This window comes from Octopus sinensis, linkage group LG4 (genome assembly GCF_006345805.1).
Source record: "Octopus sinensis linkage group LG4, ASM634580v1, whole genome shotgun sequence".
In the NCBI taxonomy this organism is placed as follows: domain Eukaryota; kingdom Metazoa; phylum Mollusca; class Cephalopoda; order Octopoda; family Octopodidae; genus Octopus; species Octopus sinensis.
The window spans coordinates 6737120-6753679 of record NC_043000.1 but is presented as its reverse complement, the minus strand read 5'-3'; the positions used below and the strand labels follow the sequence as shown (position 1 = coordinate 6753679).

Genomic DNA, 16560 nt, shown 5'->3' with positions numbered 1-16560 from the left:
TTACATGATTTATTTGACTTTTTGATGGATCCACGAGACATGGCTTTTATTAAACTTTTACAACAGCTATTGCTGCCATTACAGCTATCACTAGTTATTGCTAATATTCAGGAATGGAAAGCATTCTTTAAAACAAGCAGTATAATACAAGAAGCTGTAGCATTATCAGAGCAGCAAATCTGTTTGGTTTCTACAGTGCCAGCAAATGGCACTGTCTTGTGTCAGAAAGTGAAGCTACAACAATATAAAAAAATAAAAGACCTGGAACAGAAAAACTTCCCAGCCAACTGCAAGTGGAAGGTAATTCTTCTGGGAGCCTTACACTTAGTGAGAACGCTTTTATCAACAGCAACTAACAGCACATTATATGGGAGATTCTTTCTTTTCACAAGACTCACAGCATATGGAGAAACAAAACTTGGTTGCGTGATCTCTGGTGGAAGTGTTTCCACGAGGGAACAGATTCTTTTTTGAAAGTGATCTGTTAACGGATGCCAACCACATTAAGCAATTGTTAGATTTAATGGAGGACATGTTGTGCATCCTCTTTCAGTTTAGTATCTTTAAAGTGTGGAGAATGTTATGGAATGGGAAATTTTGCTTGCGTGTATGTGTGAGTTATGTTTTAAATATAATATCAACCTACAGGTCATAAGTGCTGGCTTGACAGTCAAATAAAAAATAACAACAGTAGTGGCAGAAGATTTGAATTGCTGAATAAAACATTTTCAAATATTTTGTGCTTACACAACAACATGATTAAATTTTATAGAAAAGATATACATGGGTCTGGCTGTGTGGTTGAGATGTTAACTTACAGTCACATGGTTTCAGGTTCAATTCCACTGTGTAACACCTTAGACCTTTCTGTAGAATGTATTGGATCCAGTTTTCATATGCATAGGCTGGCAAGCCCTAATATGCTAATTACTTAATAGCTGGGACCTTGACAGATGCTACTACTCAGGGTAAGATTAAACCCAGTAAATCAGAAGTTGTATTATGTTATTGAGTCTTTGCCAATCAGTTAAATAGCTTACTTTTGGATGTGCTCCAGGCTATTTGAAATGTATAATAGCACAATCCTAAATATAAAAATAGTTCTCCATTTGTGAGTCTTTCTTAAGCTTTGCAGAAGCTCAGCACTAACCAGAGCTAAAGCATTTTATGGTACTGAAACAGAAAGCTAATTTTTGAAATGTAGTTCAAGCAATGCTGTAGATGTAGGTACACCAAGAGAGATTATCAGGCATTTGCTACTAATTTGAGGGTTTTAAATGTGTTTTGTCGATAATCACAGAGAGTAAGATATTTATAAAACTGTTTCCTTGATATGAGCAGTAACTGTGTCTTTGTACAATTGATAAAGTTTACACAGTCACCTTTCTGCTGGGGATCACTGGGCTCAAAGTAATTGACTAGACCCATCTCTCACTGGGGTCAAAATAATTGACTAGCTCCATTCTATGGATGAACATTCAATCAGTCAACCAGTTAACCAATCACATAACAGATTATTTTATTGATTATTTGGTCACTCAATCAATCACCTAACATTATTTTATTAATTATTTGGTCACTCACGCAATCAGTGAGGTTCCTGAGAGTTCTTTTGTCATACATTTGTGACCTCATTGATGATAAGCCCCACTACTTCAGGCCCACTCAGAGTATATCATTGATAAAGTTGCCGACAGCAACAAAAGGACTCTGATAAACTTAGCTGATTGATTAACTGACTGAACAATTACTGAAACAATTAATTAGTTAATTGATATAATGGTTAACTTGTTGATTAATAATGATAAAGTATGTGAAACAGGACTAATATGTATGTTTATTACAGGCAAAATAACCTTCTTAAGATACAAAATCGTTTTCAACACATGATTTCACATCAAGAATCATGCAAACAAGACACAAAACCTTATTTTTGCATTAAAGTAGTTTAGTTTCATGAACTTTTTTGAAATTTTCAGTTTTAAATCAACTCACACGTTGAAATTTTTGTATTTGCAAATCTTCCTTTCATTTTGGAATAAAAATGATGGATACCATCTGATCAGAAAAGTTGATAAGGTTTTAAGTGAATATTCTGAATTTTGAGAATCAAAATGATATTCTATTAAGTTGGAGTCTTTGGCTCATTGTTAAAATATATCTTTATAGTGTCTTTTCTCTAAGTATATCCATGGTCATTGCTCTGATGAACTCTCTGGTTTTGTACCCTCTGTCAAGACCTTTAAATGTGCATCATTTCTCTTTTGAGTTTCCTGTTTAGTTATAGGCTCTTTTATTTTAATATCTTTTTTCTTCAAACTGCTGCTCTCTGGAGCTCATTAACATTGTCTTGTTTTCATCCGGTCTATGATATTCACTCTTTTAAGCTTTCTGTTAGTTGACATATTTTGAATTTATTGGCCCCTTCTTTGCCTTATTTGTAGTTTTTTACACTACAGTGGCCTCAAGCCTTGTTCACGACAAAATCATTGAAATGTCCTGACTATTTCGTTCAGATATGTTTGATTTTTTTCTCTCTTCATTTATCCTTTCTGTAGAAGAGTGTAGGCTTGAAATGTCATTGACTTCTCCCAATTTTCCTGATAGCAAACCTAATACACCTTGTTTGTTGTTCTTTTGCTTCATCTTCATGCTTCTTTGTCTTTTGGGCTCCCCAACACACATAACATTTCAATACACTGAAGTCTATTTCATAAAGTCTTACTGTAGAATGGAATCATGTTCTTAGTAACACGGCATGAGGTAACAAAAATTAGTTTTGTGATTCTTATCTCTTATCCATCTCCATTATGCTGATAAAATAATGGCTTAGAATGTTTAAGATATCTCAAACAGATCATTTCTTATCCAACATTATATGATAATTGGACAGACTTATCATCAAAGGCATCTCGACTGAAACCACTCCATCATTAATATCAGATGTAGTGTACAGAGTATCTAGGATAATATTATCTAATGTATGCTTCATTTTTGAAGATGGTATAGTGGTATTTGAGAGATATTTGGCTGCTATTTCTTGCAGATTGAACAACCAATTAAAAACTTCCTCACAGGCTCACATAGAGAATATATTTTGACTTTTGGTGGCAGTTTGTTGTTGTTGTTGTCATCATCATTTATCATCTACTTTTCCATGTTTGTGTGGTTCAGATGGAATTTATTGAGGTTCTTTGACCAGATGGAAACTAAATATTTAGTACCAAAGTCTATTTTCGAAACATATGCAGTATTACTGTGGAATGACAGAGCAGCAGAGCTTAACATAAACCAATGAGCAGCAATAAAAAAACTGATCTTTCCATTACTCCATTATCCATTCTGTTTTCCCCAAACTCAAGGTGTGTGTATGTATATATCTTCTTGTCTTGGCATCGCTTTGCTGACAAAGATTAGGAAGGATGTTGTCCATGTTGTCTGCATACTCATTTGTGGCTGATAAGGCTGATGTGGGATTGCAGTGATTGCCTTCTTATGGTTGTTCAGGGTCTAATGATGCAGCTGCATTATTTTTACGCCTCTGATGTTTGTCTTCAAGGGAGGAACTGTGAGAGATCCCAAAGGAGGAAATGACTTAACTGATGGTAGGGCACCAAGTGACACAGTCAGCTGTTAGAGTGGCCCACTCACGATAATCAATGTCAAAAACACTAAGGGACTGCTTCAGGCAGTCCTTGTAACTCTTCTTTGGTGCTCCCTTTTTTCTGGTGGCCAGTGGTGAGCTCACCATACACGATGATCTTGGGTAGGTGATGGTCTTTCAATCTGTCAACATACCCTGTCCAATGCAGTCATATCTCAAGTAAAATGGTTTTCAGGCTGGTGACCTTTACTCACTCTAGGACCTCAGTGTTGGTGATGTAGTTACTCCATTAAATTTTAAGCATGATATGAAGGCAGCGTTGGTGAAAACATTCAAGGAGCTTGAGATGATAGCAGTAGGGGACCTTGGACTCTAAGCCATATAGGAGTGTCGTGAGTATGATGGCCCTGTAGACACTGACTTTTGTGCTGATCTTAAGATGCTTGTTGTTCCACACATACTTGTACAGTCTGCCAAATGCTTTCTTTGCCTTTGCAAGTTTGTTGTCAATTTCTTTGTTGATACTTGCATCTGATCAGATGGTACAGCCAAAATAAGTGAACTGCTGTACTGACTCCAGTTCTGTTTTGGCAAGGGTGATGTGAGGCGGGCTATACTCTTCGTGAGGAGCTGGTTGGTGTAGGACTTCAGTTTTTTCCAAACTTACTTTCAGCCCAAAGAGTTGGATGGCCTCTGCAAAGCAGGATGTGATGCGCTGCAGGGCTCTTTCTGTGTGTGTGACAAGAGCAGCATCACCTGAAAAGAGGAGGTCCTGAGTCAGTTGTTCATGGATATTGGTATGAGCTTGTAGGTGCTGGATGTTGAAAAGACTGCCATCCAGATGATACTTGATGTAGATGTCATCTTGAGCAGATGCTGAAGAGAGTTGGCACCAGGACTCAGCCCTGCTTCATGCTGTTGTTGATGGGGAATGGTTCTGATATTCCCCTATTCAGGTGGACTTGTCCTGAATGATCATGGTTAGGAATTTTGGGGGACAACCAAGTCAGTTTAGGATCTGCCACAGACATTTCCTTCTCACAGTGTTGAACACTTTCGTCAGATCAACAAATGTTACATAAAATAGTTTGTTTTGCTCCTGGCACTTCTCTTAGAGCTGCCTGAGAACGAAAATCAAATCTGTTGTCCCCCTATTGGCTCTGAATCCACATTAGCTTTCTGGAAGACGATTTTCAGCAATGGACAGAACAAGTCTGTTGAGGAGTAATCTTGCTAGAACTTTTCCTACAGTGGAAAGCAGGATGAGCCCCTGGTAGTTTGAGCAGTTTGACTTTTCTCCTTTGTTTTTGTACAGGGTAATGATGACAGCATCACCAAAATCTTGTGGAAGCTTACCTTGTTCCCAGGATGCAGCGAGGAGCTTATGGAGTTTAGCATGTAGGGCAGGACCCCCATGCTTCCATATCTCTGGGTGGTATGCCATCGACTCCTACTGCCTTTCTACTCTTCAGCTGGCCTGTGGCAACTGTGGTCTCTTCCAGGGTTGGAGGCTCATCTAGTTCCATTCGGACTGGTTGCTGTTGGATGTGGAAGACTGCGTTTCCTTGGACATTTCAGTTTGTACTGAAGAGGGCCTGAAAGTATTCATACCTGTGGTTGAGGATGGATGCTGTGTCTGTGAGAAGCCCCTGGCCATCTGAACTGTACAGGGGACTGTGGACTTGACGTGTTGGGCTGTGAACTGCCTTGAGAACTTTGGTATTTTTGATTTTTAGATTCCATGCTGTATTTAATGTAAAGAGAAATATAACAGGTATAAATAACCATAGGCTGAAAGGTTGGCTGTAGCTTTTGAACATTTGCTTAATTTGAGACTTGTATTTCTTTATAAATCACATGTGTACACCTATTTGGCAGACCAGAAATTTAATTGCAAAATATATATAATCTTGAAATAAAAATATTGAATTTATTTCACATATAATTGTAACAATTGAAAGAATAATTTTCAGCACATATTATTACTACTAAAATTTAAATATTTGTTTTGGATTAGAAATGAATAAATATTTTTGTATTGCCCATTATGTATAGATGTCTAATTCTATGTTTTTCCTTTATTTTCAAGATTGGAAGTCAGTTATAGAAAAATGTTATTATCACTTGGCATTTTAAGCTTATTTTGGTCTGTGTGTTGTACCACATTTGTTTCTGATAACGAGGAATTAAACAGAATATTTGCAGACATGTCACCTAAAGTTGTTAATCCTTTGAAAGAACCAATTATTTTAAGTTCAGAACCAGTTCAAGGATTGCACTTAGCACTAAAAGGGCACAACGAAATGATTGCAATATGGCTGACTCCTGTTCCTTTCATAAATAATTCATTCACTCCAGCATGTCTCTATGGCAATATTCATTCTGAAACACCCAGTAAAGTACAAGGGAAATCATACACATATACGGCTGGAATGTTTCAGTTAACATTAAATAGAGCTGTGTTAAAATTAGAGAGATTTGAAAATATATACGATATTGTTTACTACGTCTGTGGTGATCCTGCTTATGGCTGGAGCACAATTCAAAGTTTTAGTTTACAAAAACCAAATATGCAAACTCCAAAAGAAGTAAATAGTTGCACAGTCTCAAAGTCTGAAAATTCATACATTAGCAGTGTAAATAGCAAATCAGAGAAGCGTAATTTGATTGGAATTGTTGGTGACCTTGGTGTCACAAATAGCGATGAAACAATTGAATCGATTTGGAATTTTACCCGTTCTTTAGAAATGAAGATTCTTATACATATTGGCGACATCAGCTATGCAGACAATTTCAGCAAACGAGAAGGAAACAATTCGTATATATGGACAGAATATATGAATAAAATAAAAAGAATAACGAGTAGAATTCCATATATGGTTTTACCAGGAAACCATGAAGTTCAGTTTAACTTTGGTGCTTATCTAAACTGGTTTCGGATGCCCTACTTGGAAAGCGACTCTGACTCTCCATTCTGGTATTCCTTTGATTATATGGGTGTTCACTTCAGTATGTTTTCCACTGAGCATGACGTAAACCAAAGTTCAATACAATATCAGTGGCTCGAAAATGATCTGAACAAAGCGAATTTAAACAGAGACAAAGTACCCTGGGTTATTGCCCTTGCACATCGGCCTTTGTATTGTAGCTCGCACAATGCAAATATAAGTTGCAAATCTCTCTCTACAAAGCTCAGAGCTGCATTGGAAAATCTTCTAGTACAAAAAAATGTTGATGTTTATGTGAGTGGTCATGTACACCATTATGAAAGAAGTTATCCTGTTGCAAACAATGTGGTTAGTAGCTGGAATTACCATAATCCAAAGGCACCGGTACATTTAATTAATGGAGCTGGAGGTAAGAAAGTAAAACTCTTTATAATGCTTCGATTTATATAAAGGAATTATTTATGATTTGAGAGCCATATTGTGTGTGTGTGTGTGGACTGGGTATGCGACTAAGAAGTTGGTTTTGTTGCAACTATATAGTTTTGGGTTAAACCTCACTTTGGCCCTGGGCCGACTAATATGTTGTGAATGAATTTTGTTGATAAAAACTGTGTGGAAGCCCGTTGTGTATATATATATATATATATATATATATATATATATATATATATATATATATATATATATGGCATACATATATATGCATGTATATGCATATATGGCATATATACATTAACTGTAATTTGATTTTTATTAACTTTCTTGGTGCTTCTACAAAATGATGAAACGATTACTAATTTTCAAAAGAAAAGTATTTATTACTTCAAAAATTATAAAATCAAAACAAATTTTTCATTTGTATAACTGCTTCCATAAGTATTGCCTCCTCCTCCTCCTCCTCTCTCTACCTAGGCATGTGTATTTAGCATTCCTTCACTCATTGCTTACCACCAAACCTAGTATGAACACTCATTCTTTATCATCATCCTCATCATCGTTTAACATCTATTTTCCATGCTAGCATGGGTTGGACGGTTTGACTGCAGTCTGGAGAGCCAGAAGGCTGCACCAGGCTCCAATCTGATCTGGCAATGTTTTTACAGCTGGATGACCTTCCTAATGCCAACCACTCAAAGAGTGTAGTGGGTGCTTTTTACGTGCCACCTGCACTGGTGCCAGTCAAGCGGGCCTGGCATTGGTCATGTTTGGATAGTGCTTTTTATGTGCTACCAGTATGGGGGCCAGTGAGGGGGTACTGGCATCTGCCACATTCGGATGGTGCTTTTTACATGCCACAGGCACAGGAGCCAGTCAGGAGGCACTGGCCGCAGTTACGATATTGGTTTTAATTGACTCAACAGGTCTTCTCAAGTATACCATATCGCTCGACGCATATGGGGTACTCTTCACTGGGCCGGACATGCACTTCCTCACACAGCTGACCTCATCCATATGTAGCACGTGACCATACCAGCACAGTTGTCTCTCTTGCATACCACATTTCTAGCTTCTCACACCCAACTTTTCTCTAAGGGTACTTGCACTCTGTCATGTATGCACACTGATATTACACATCCAGTGGATCACACTAGCTTCATTTCTTTCAAGCCTACTCATGTCCTCAGCAGTCATGGCCCATGTTTCACTGCTGTGTAGCATGGAACTTCATACTACCTTTCATCCTGAGTGAGAGGCCTTTAATTGCTAGCAGAGGTAGGAGCTCCCCAAACTTTGCCCAGGCTATTCTTATTCTAACCCCTACACTCTCAGAGCGACTGCCTCCACTACAGACTTGGTCACTTAGGTAGCAGAAGCTATTAACTACTTCTAGTTTCTCCCTCTGGCATGTGATGGAATTGCAAGTTACTCTGATGGTTGAAAAAAGAAATGGGAGATTTGTATCATATAGGATGCATGGGCATCAGGGAAATATGTCCTGTGTATTGCATGTGATACACAGTGCAGGCAAAGGGTTGAAACATACTATTAATAATTGTTTCATAACATCATCATAGAAGACAGAAAGCTGGCAGAATTGTTAGCACATCAGAAAATAATGCTTAGTGGCATTTCTTCCAGTTTTATGGCCTGAGTCCAAATTTTGCAAGGTTGACTTTGCTTTTCATCCCTTTGGGGTGGATAAAATATGTACCAGTTGAGTTCTAGGGTTGATGTAACTGACTAGCCATCTCCTCCCAAAATTTCATGCCTTATGACTATCGTAGAAAGAGCTATTCCATAATAAACTCTGTTGCAATGGTTAAATGAAAAGGCTTATCCTCAGATAATGTATGAAGAAGATTTGAAAGCAAACGTAATCTATTACAAAGAGAGGCAAGAAAAAGTAGAGTAAAGATGATTAAAAGTCTCTTTGATTGTTCCTTTAAATTCTATTTTGTGCTCCACTTGACTAATTCTCTTTGTCTGATTTACTCCCATTCTTACCAACAAAATGAAACTTTCAGGTATTATTAACCTGTACATACATTCATTGGTATTACTTCATCTCTTTAACAGCTCACTTATTTTTTTACTCACTTAATCCTACACTAATCTTCAAATCAGTCTTATTTTTTATAGTTTTACTTGTTTCAGTCATTGGTCTGTGGCCATGCTGGGGCACTGCCATGAAGGTCTTTTTTTAAAGCCCGGTACTTATTTTATCAGTCTCTTTTGCTAAGTTACTAGTATGTAAACAAACCAATGTTAGTTGTCAAGCAGTGTTGGAGGCAATCAAAAACATAGACACACACACACACATTTTTTATATATATATATAATGAAATTAACGAAGACCAGGAGAATGGAGAGTTGCTCATCCAAGTTGCATTATTCTGTTATTTACATTCAGATTTACCAAGTGTGGATTAACCGAGTTTAGTAAATTTTAACTAACTCGAGTTTCATCAACACTCACCATGGCTAGCCAGCATTGAGAACCGATAAGAACTAAAACAGTAACCTCTAGGATTACACACACACACACATATAAACTGGGGTTTAGTTAATTGGGTAGCAATTCTGAAATATATCTCCTTCTGTGTATACTACCAAACAAACATGATTTTTATTGAACTCATAATACTTTTTGTAGTCCCGTTCTGAATACTTTCTTAAATACTTTCTTGTAAACTTTTTTTTAACACTTTCTTATTATTATCAAAGAATATATAACTGTATTTTAATACTTTTGTGAGAACCAGGACTTAAAACAACAAAGCTTATACAAAGCTTTACATTTTACTTTTGACAATCTTTTTCTAAAAAAGTGAAACCGGTCAAGTGAATAAACATCTTTATAATATGGCCAATTCAAATGCTAAAGTGTAAAGTGATATACATAAAAGCTTTCCATCAAAATTTCAGGTTGATTTATGTTTCAAACACCAGCAACAAAATTATTTTACTAAATTCTGGTTGTGTGGTTAAGAAACTTGCATCACAACTGTGTAGTTTTGTGTTCAATCCCATTGTATCTTGTGAGAAAATTTGGCAGATGGAAACTGTGTGGAATCCCATCTGTGTGGGTTTGTGTTTTTGTCTGTGTTTGTGCCCTCACTCATGATTGACAACTGATGTTGGCTTGTTTACTCCCCTGTGTCTTAGAAGTTCAGCAAAAGAGACTTATAGGATAAGCACCAGACTTATCCTATAAAAATAAATACTGGGGTTGATTTGTTTGACTAAAACCCTTCAAGGCAATGCTCAAGCATGGCCACAGGCCAACGATTGCCACAAGTTATTTTAAAAACTAGTTGAAATAAAGGCAGTGTATATCAACTAAAATGTAGAAACAAAAGGGAACATCTTTTAATTCCTCACTACCATTATTCCACAAGGTAAATGAATTGCCAAGCAGGGCCAGCACTAGGGAGTGCGGGGCCTAATTACAGAATTGTCAATGGAGCCCTCTACTCTACAAAAGCTGAACATTGATGTTTTATGCTTTGTGTGGTATGCCAGTCCCAACCAAAAAGCATTGAGGACTTCAGGCTCCACCTTTAGCCATAATAATATACTAAAAATCCAAGTTAGCATCCCCCACTTCAGCATGTGTGCAGGGCCCTCTCTTGGTGCTGGGTCAAATTTAGACAAATATATTTGATTGGCTTAAAACCAGCCTTGCTCTCACCTCATTCAAAACAATTTAACCTTTTTCCCTTCTTTTCATTTGTACCTCACTTTCTAGTCACCCAATTTTCATCTTTACCTAAAAATACCAATTTTTGAATACCTTTATTCATTATTTTTTTTATTGTTTTTGAGAAGAATTTAATTATATTTTTATTGTGTCAACCCATTTCCTTTAACGAGTTCTTTATTTTTTTCTGATCACAATTACTCTCTTCTTTTTTCTTTTGTTTTTAATTTTAATTTTATTAATTCCAGCCACCCCTATACCCTATATTTCTTGTTCTATGTCTCTATCTTCTTCTCCTGACATTTCACCAATACTCTCAGAAGCATTCCTATGTATTGACCTTTTTAAATACTTATGCCCACAACTGTTTTTCTACTTTACCTATGTAACTATATTTGTTTGTACATATGTAATGTATTTATGTATGTGTGTGTGTGTGTGTGTGTGTGTATATATATGTATGTATGTGTGTATGTATGTATGTATGTATGTATATATAAGTATGTGCATGTGTATTGTGTGTGTGTGTAAAATTTATGCTTTTCTACTTTGTATTCTATTTGTCTGTGTCTGTCTCTCTCTCAGTCTATCTATCTATCTGTCTGTCTGTCTGTCTGTCTGTCTATACGAATATATATGTATATACATACACACATGCATATATTTGTGAGTGTGTGTGTGTGCGTGTGTGCATGCACTTGTTTATGTGTGTATTTGTATTTGTGTATCTACATATACATACACACCATCCCTTTAAGAGGATTTTATATCCTTGTTTTAATTTATATATATGTGTGTGTGTGTGTGTGTGTGTGTGTGTGTGTGTGTGGTGTGTGTGTGTGTATATATATATATATACGTATTTGATTTGTAAGTTTAAAGTAAGTGTATGTGCATGTGTGCATGCTTGTGTGAGTGTATGTGTATGCATCTGTTTGGATATATATATACACACACACACACACACGCACACACACACACACACACACACACACACACACATATATTTGCATATTCATTTCTGCCTCTACGAATGTGAACATATCTACGTTTATTTGCATCCAGTGTAGTTTATCTTTGTTTGTCCATATTTCCAGACACACATTTTCCATTTCTGTTGCTATTCGTTTCCTGGATGCATCTGAGTTCATTTTTGGGTCATTTTTCACCCACGTCAACTCAAGCAACTTCTTCACCCACGTGTCTATGTTTGTATGTGTCTGTATACATGCATATGCATGTATTTACATATATATATATATATATATGTGTGTGTGTGTGTGTGTGTGTGTGCATATATAGCGGCAGATGCCTGTTAGTCTGTGAGTTTGTGCGTCCTGGTGACCCTCTAAGTGCCTAATGTACTGCCTGGACTTCTACATTTGTAGTTCTTACCAAATCACTTTTGGCTTCCTGTTTTGCTGCATGTCTTCCTCAAATCATGTATGAATAGGAAACAGATGACCACTCTGTAAGGTCCTCTGCTTCAAATAAGCACTGCTACTCTTCCCAACATGTATTCTGAGTACCCGTTTGATCTATGGTCTTTCCAGCTCCAAGCTAGAAAAAAACCCCAAAAAACAAACGCATACACACACATACACACCTGGTAGACTCTGTTACATAATCGGTCTTAGGAAGAGCATCCAGACATGGAAACCACTCCAAAGCAGACATTGGAGCTTGATGCAATCTTCTGACTCATTGGATCCTGCTGAATCGTCAAACCCATGCCAGTATGAAAGACATGTTAAATGATGATGATGATGATGATAATATGTAATTATGTGTGTGCGCGCACACACACACACACACACATGCATTCATACATGCATATATAATATTTTATTTATAATATACATCATATATATACATGTGTGTCTCCAGCACCAGAACATACAAAACATCAAAGTTCCGTTTTTGAGACTAGCTCAAGACCACACTCCTCTCCTGTTCCATTGCTCCAAATATCTGGGAGGCAACAATCGCCAAGGCGTTGAGTAGATTCGTTGGCTGTAATTGTATATATATATACATATGTGTGTGTGTATATATATTTATGTGTGTGTGTGTCTTTGTGGCAGTGTTTGCCTCCCCACCATTGCTTGACAACTGATGTTGGTGTGTTTATGTCCCCATAACTTAGCAGTTTGGCAAAAGAGACCAATAGAATAAATACTAGGCATACAAAAAATAAGTTCTGAGGTTGATTTCTTCAACTAAAAAGAATCCTTGAAGGTGGTGCTCCAGCATGGCTGCAATCAAATGACTGAAACACATAAAAGAATAAAAGAATATATATATATTTATATATATAGGCGTAGACGTAGGAGTGGCTGTGTGGTAAGTAGCTTGCTTACCAACCACATGGTTCCGGGTTCAGTCCCACTGCATGGCACTTTCGTCAAGTATCTTCTACTATACGCTCGGGCTGACTAAAGCCTTGTGAGTGGATTTGGTAGACGGAAACTGAAAGAAGCCTGTTGTATATATGCATATATATATATATGTATGTGTGTGTATACATTTGTGTATCTGTGTTTGTCCCCACAACATCGCTTGACAACCGATGCTGATGTGTTTACATCCCTGTAACTTAGCAGTTCAGCAAAAGAGACTGATAGAATAAGTACTAGGCTTCCAAAGAATAAGTCCTGGGGTCGATTTGCTCGACTAAAGGCGGTGCTCCAGCATGGCCACTGTCAAATGACTGAAGTAAGTAAAAGAATAAAAGAATATATATATATATATGTATGCATCATTGTTTTTATGTCCATTTGTCTATGCTTGCATGGATCAGAGGAGTCTTATTGAAGCTGATTTCCTATGGCTGAATGCTCTTCCCATTGCCAAGTTTTACTTATTTTCCAAGCAATATACTTTTCATTCCAATGGTCATCACTCATTGAAACTAACGAAGCTGCCGAACAATGGGACTTTTGTTTTACAGAAGCACCTAAGCAACATCACCATTTTTGTTCAGACAGAGTTAATGAAGACACACAAAATCAATAATTCGTTCACTCAAAAGCACATGCACACACACACACACAACACACACACACACACACACACACACACACACATACACAACTGCATGTACATATATACAAACATAGGCTTGATTTTAGTGAGATTTTGGCAAGGTTTTGGTTACTGTTTCTAGCAGAATGAGTAACTTTCTCGATGTTCCTAGATTCCTTAGCCATCTTGCCGTTCTGCTTGTCCAGTACTCCATGAACTTAGCCACATGCAATGTATAGTATATGTGCATGTGTATGTGTGTCTCTGTGTCTGTGTGCGTGTGTGTAAGTATGTGTAAGTGTGTATGTGTGTGCACAAACATATTTCTGTCAATGACAGTTATTAGAACAATTGCAGCGTTGAAGGTGTTTAGAAGCCATTTAAGAAACACACAAAAACCGTTAGATTCACTCCAACATTTAAGTTTAATTTACCAAAATATTTTCGTCACTTTGAGACCGCGACCTGTTCACTGACAAAATTCCGTGCTGCATCATGGATTTTTGTCAATGAACAGGTCGCAGTCTCAAAGTGACGAAAATATTTTGGTAAATTAAATTTAAATGTTGAAGTGAATCGAACGGTTTTTGTGTTTCTTAAATGGCTTATAAACACCTTCCACACTGCAATTGTTTTCGTTCCAGCACACGATCTCAGATCAGGTCACTTCCTATGCAAGTACATTTCCGTAACAGTTATTAGATTTCAATGAAAATTAAATCATCTTTTCTATAATTATAATGATTTTATTTTTAAGTTTATTATTTATGTTTTTGCTTGAGATCTTATTTGTTTCCTCTGACCGAAATATAACACCAAGCCAGCCTCATGATAATTTATTTGTTTTATTTCCAGGTAACCCTGAGCCAAATGATGAATCTTTCTACAATAAAGCCAAATGGAGAGCTTTCTACGTTAAAGGCAAAGACACTGGACATGTTATCATGGAAGTTTTCCCCAAAGCTCTTCATTTTCAGTACATAAGAAGTAAAGATAGTGCCGTGGTGGACGAATTCCGTCTGACACGAACTTGAAGAATTGTAGATTAAAATATCTCTTTATTTATTGTTTTAACTGTCCTTCATTGTTACAAGTAAACATATGCATGTATGTATGTATGTATGTATGTATGTATGTATGTATGTATGTATGTATGTATGTATGTATGTATGTATGCAGGTATGTATGTGTACATATATATACATATAAATATGTGTGTGTGTGTGTCTTCGAAACGCGGAGTAGACGAAACAGGGACAACTGAAGAAGGGGAATATTCCTTGTGTTGTATGTCTTGTACTTTGATTTTTTGTTGTTTGAAAAAAAAGTTCGTTTCCATGTTTTTGTTTTTGTGTTTTCATTTCTCATTGTGTTCAACGTTTTTTTTTTGATGTCCTGTACCCACATATGCATGTATATATACATATAGATGTAGGTATGTACATATATCTATGCATATATTTATATATTATATATATATATATATATATATATATATATATATATATATATATATATATATATATATATACACACATATATACAGAGAGAGAGAGAGGAGAGAGAGAGAGAGAGAGAGAGTGAAGGGGCTTGGCTCAGTGGTTAGAGCTTTGAGCTCCCAATCATGAAGTAGTGAGTTTGATTCCTGGACTGGGCTGTGACTAGTGTTCTTGGGCAAAACACTTTATTTCCTGTTGTTCTTGTTCACTTAGCTGTAGAAATGAATTGTGAAAGGCAAAAGCCAAGCTGAATTGGCCTTTGTCTTTCCCTTGGATAACATTGGTGGTGTGGAGAAGGGAGGCTGGTATGCGTGGGTGACTGCTGGTCTTCCATAAACAACTTTGTCCAGACTTGTGCCTCAGAAGGGAATCCCATGGTGCAATCCTTTGGTCATTCATGATTGAAGGGAGTGTTTTCCATTTATGTGTGTGTGTGTGTGTGTGTGTGTGTGTGTGTGGTGTGTGTGTATGTATGTATGTATGAATATAGTTTAGGGTTCCATTAAGGTAAGACCAACAAAAACGTACTCCATCCAGTGAGAGATAAATATCATTGGAAACAAAAAGCATGTAAAACCTGTTGAATCACATGTCTTCATAGCAAGAAACTTATTTTATATGCAGTTTACATCAAATGATATATATATGTATGTGTGTGTGTGTGTATCATCATCATCATATGACGTCTGTTTTCCATGCTGGCATGGGTTGGATGGATTGAAAAGTGTTGGTAAGGCTGGGAGCTACATCAGGTTTCATTTTCTGTTTTGACATTGTTTCTACAGCTGGATGTCCTTCCAAATGCCAACCACTTTACAGAGTGTACTGAGTGCTTTTTATGTGGCACCAGCACCAACAGGGTCACCAAACCGACAGGGTCACCAAGTACCTTTTATTCATTCATTATATTAGGCATAAAGGGAAGGTACGGCCTGGGCATAGACATAATGTTATATGAAATGACAAATGAAAATGATGATAAATGAGGGCAACAGGCGACGCCTGCCGATTGATGCTTACCCGAGAACATTGATATTCTATAATTTCATTCACAAGGCAACAAACCTTGCAAGACAAAACCCCACAACTGGGAGGTTGGGCTAGTTTTGAGGGGATGTGGCTTTGTGCCAGTTGAGAGATTAAGGTATAGAGGGACAGAGGTATGTGTTTTGCAGTAGATCCATAGATACCCCAGTTGGAAAAGAAAAGAAGAGTGAGTTAGAGACTAAGATAAAGAGAGCAATAACGAGAGAGATGATGGTGAAGTTGCGTCAGGACATGGCCTCCAGTGACAATGGGGGGGGGGGTGAGAATAGGTGAGGTGATACAGCGGTTGGGACTGGG

At 37.1% G+C, this 16560-nt stretch overlaps 1 protein-coding gene across 1 annotated transcript in view; it reads left to right on the top strand.

Annotated features, from left to right (window-relative positions):
• The window catches only part of LOC115210214 (probable purple acid phosphatase 20), a 49420-nt gene extending 34635 nt beyond the window's left edge, over positions 1-14785 (top strand). The window contains exons 2-3 of the mRNA XM_036501724.1: positions 5694-6961; positions 14573-14785. Of these exons, the coding sequence (XP_036357617.1) occupies positions 5716-6961; positions 14573-14751 (1425 nt within the window). The 5' untranslated portion in view covers positions 5694-5715 and the 3' untranslated portion in view covers positions 14752-14785. The remainder of the gene's footprint in view (positions 1-5693; positions 6962-14572) is intronic.
• Positions 14786-16560: the final 1775 nt, after the last annotated feature.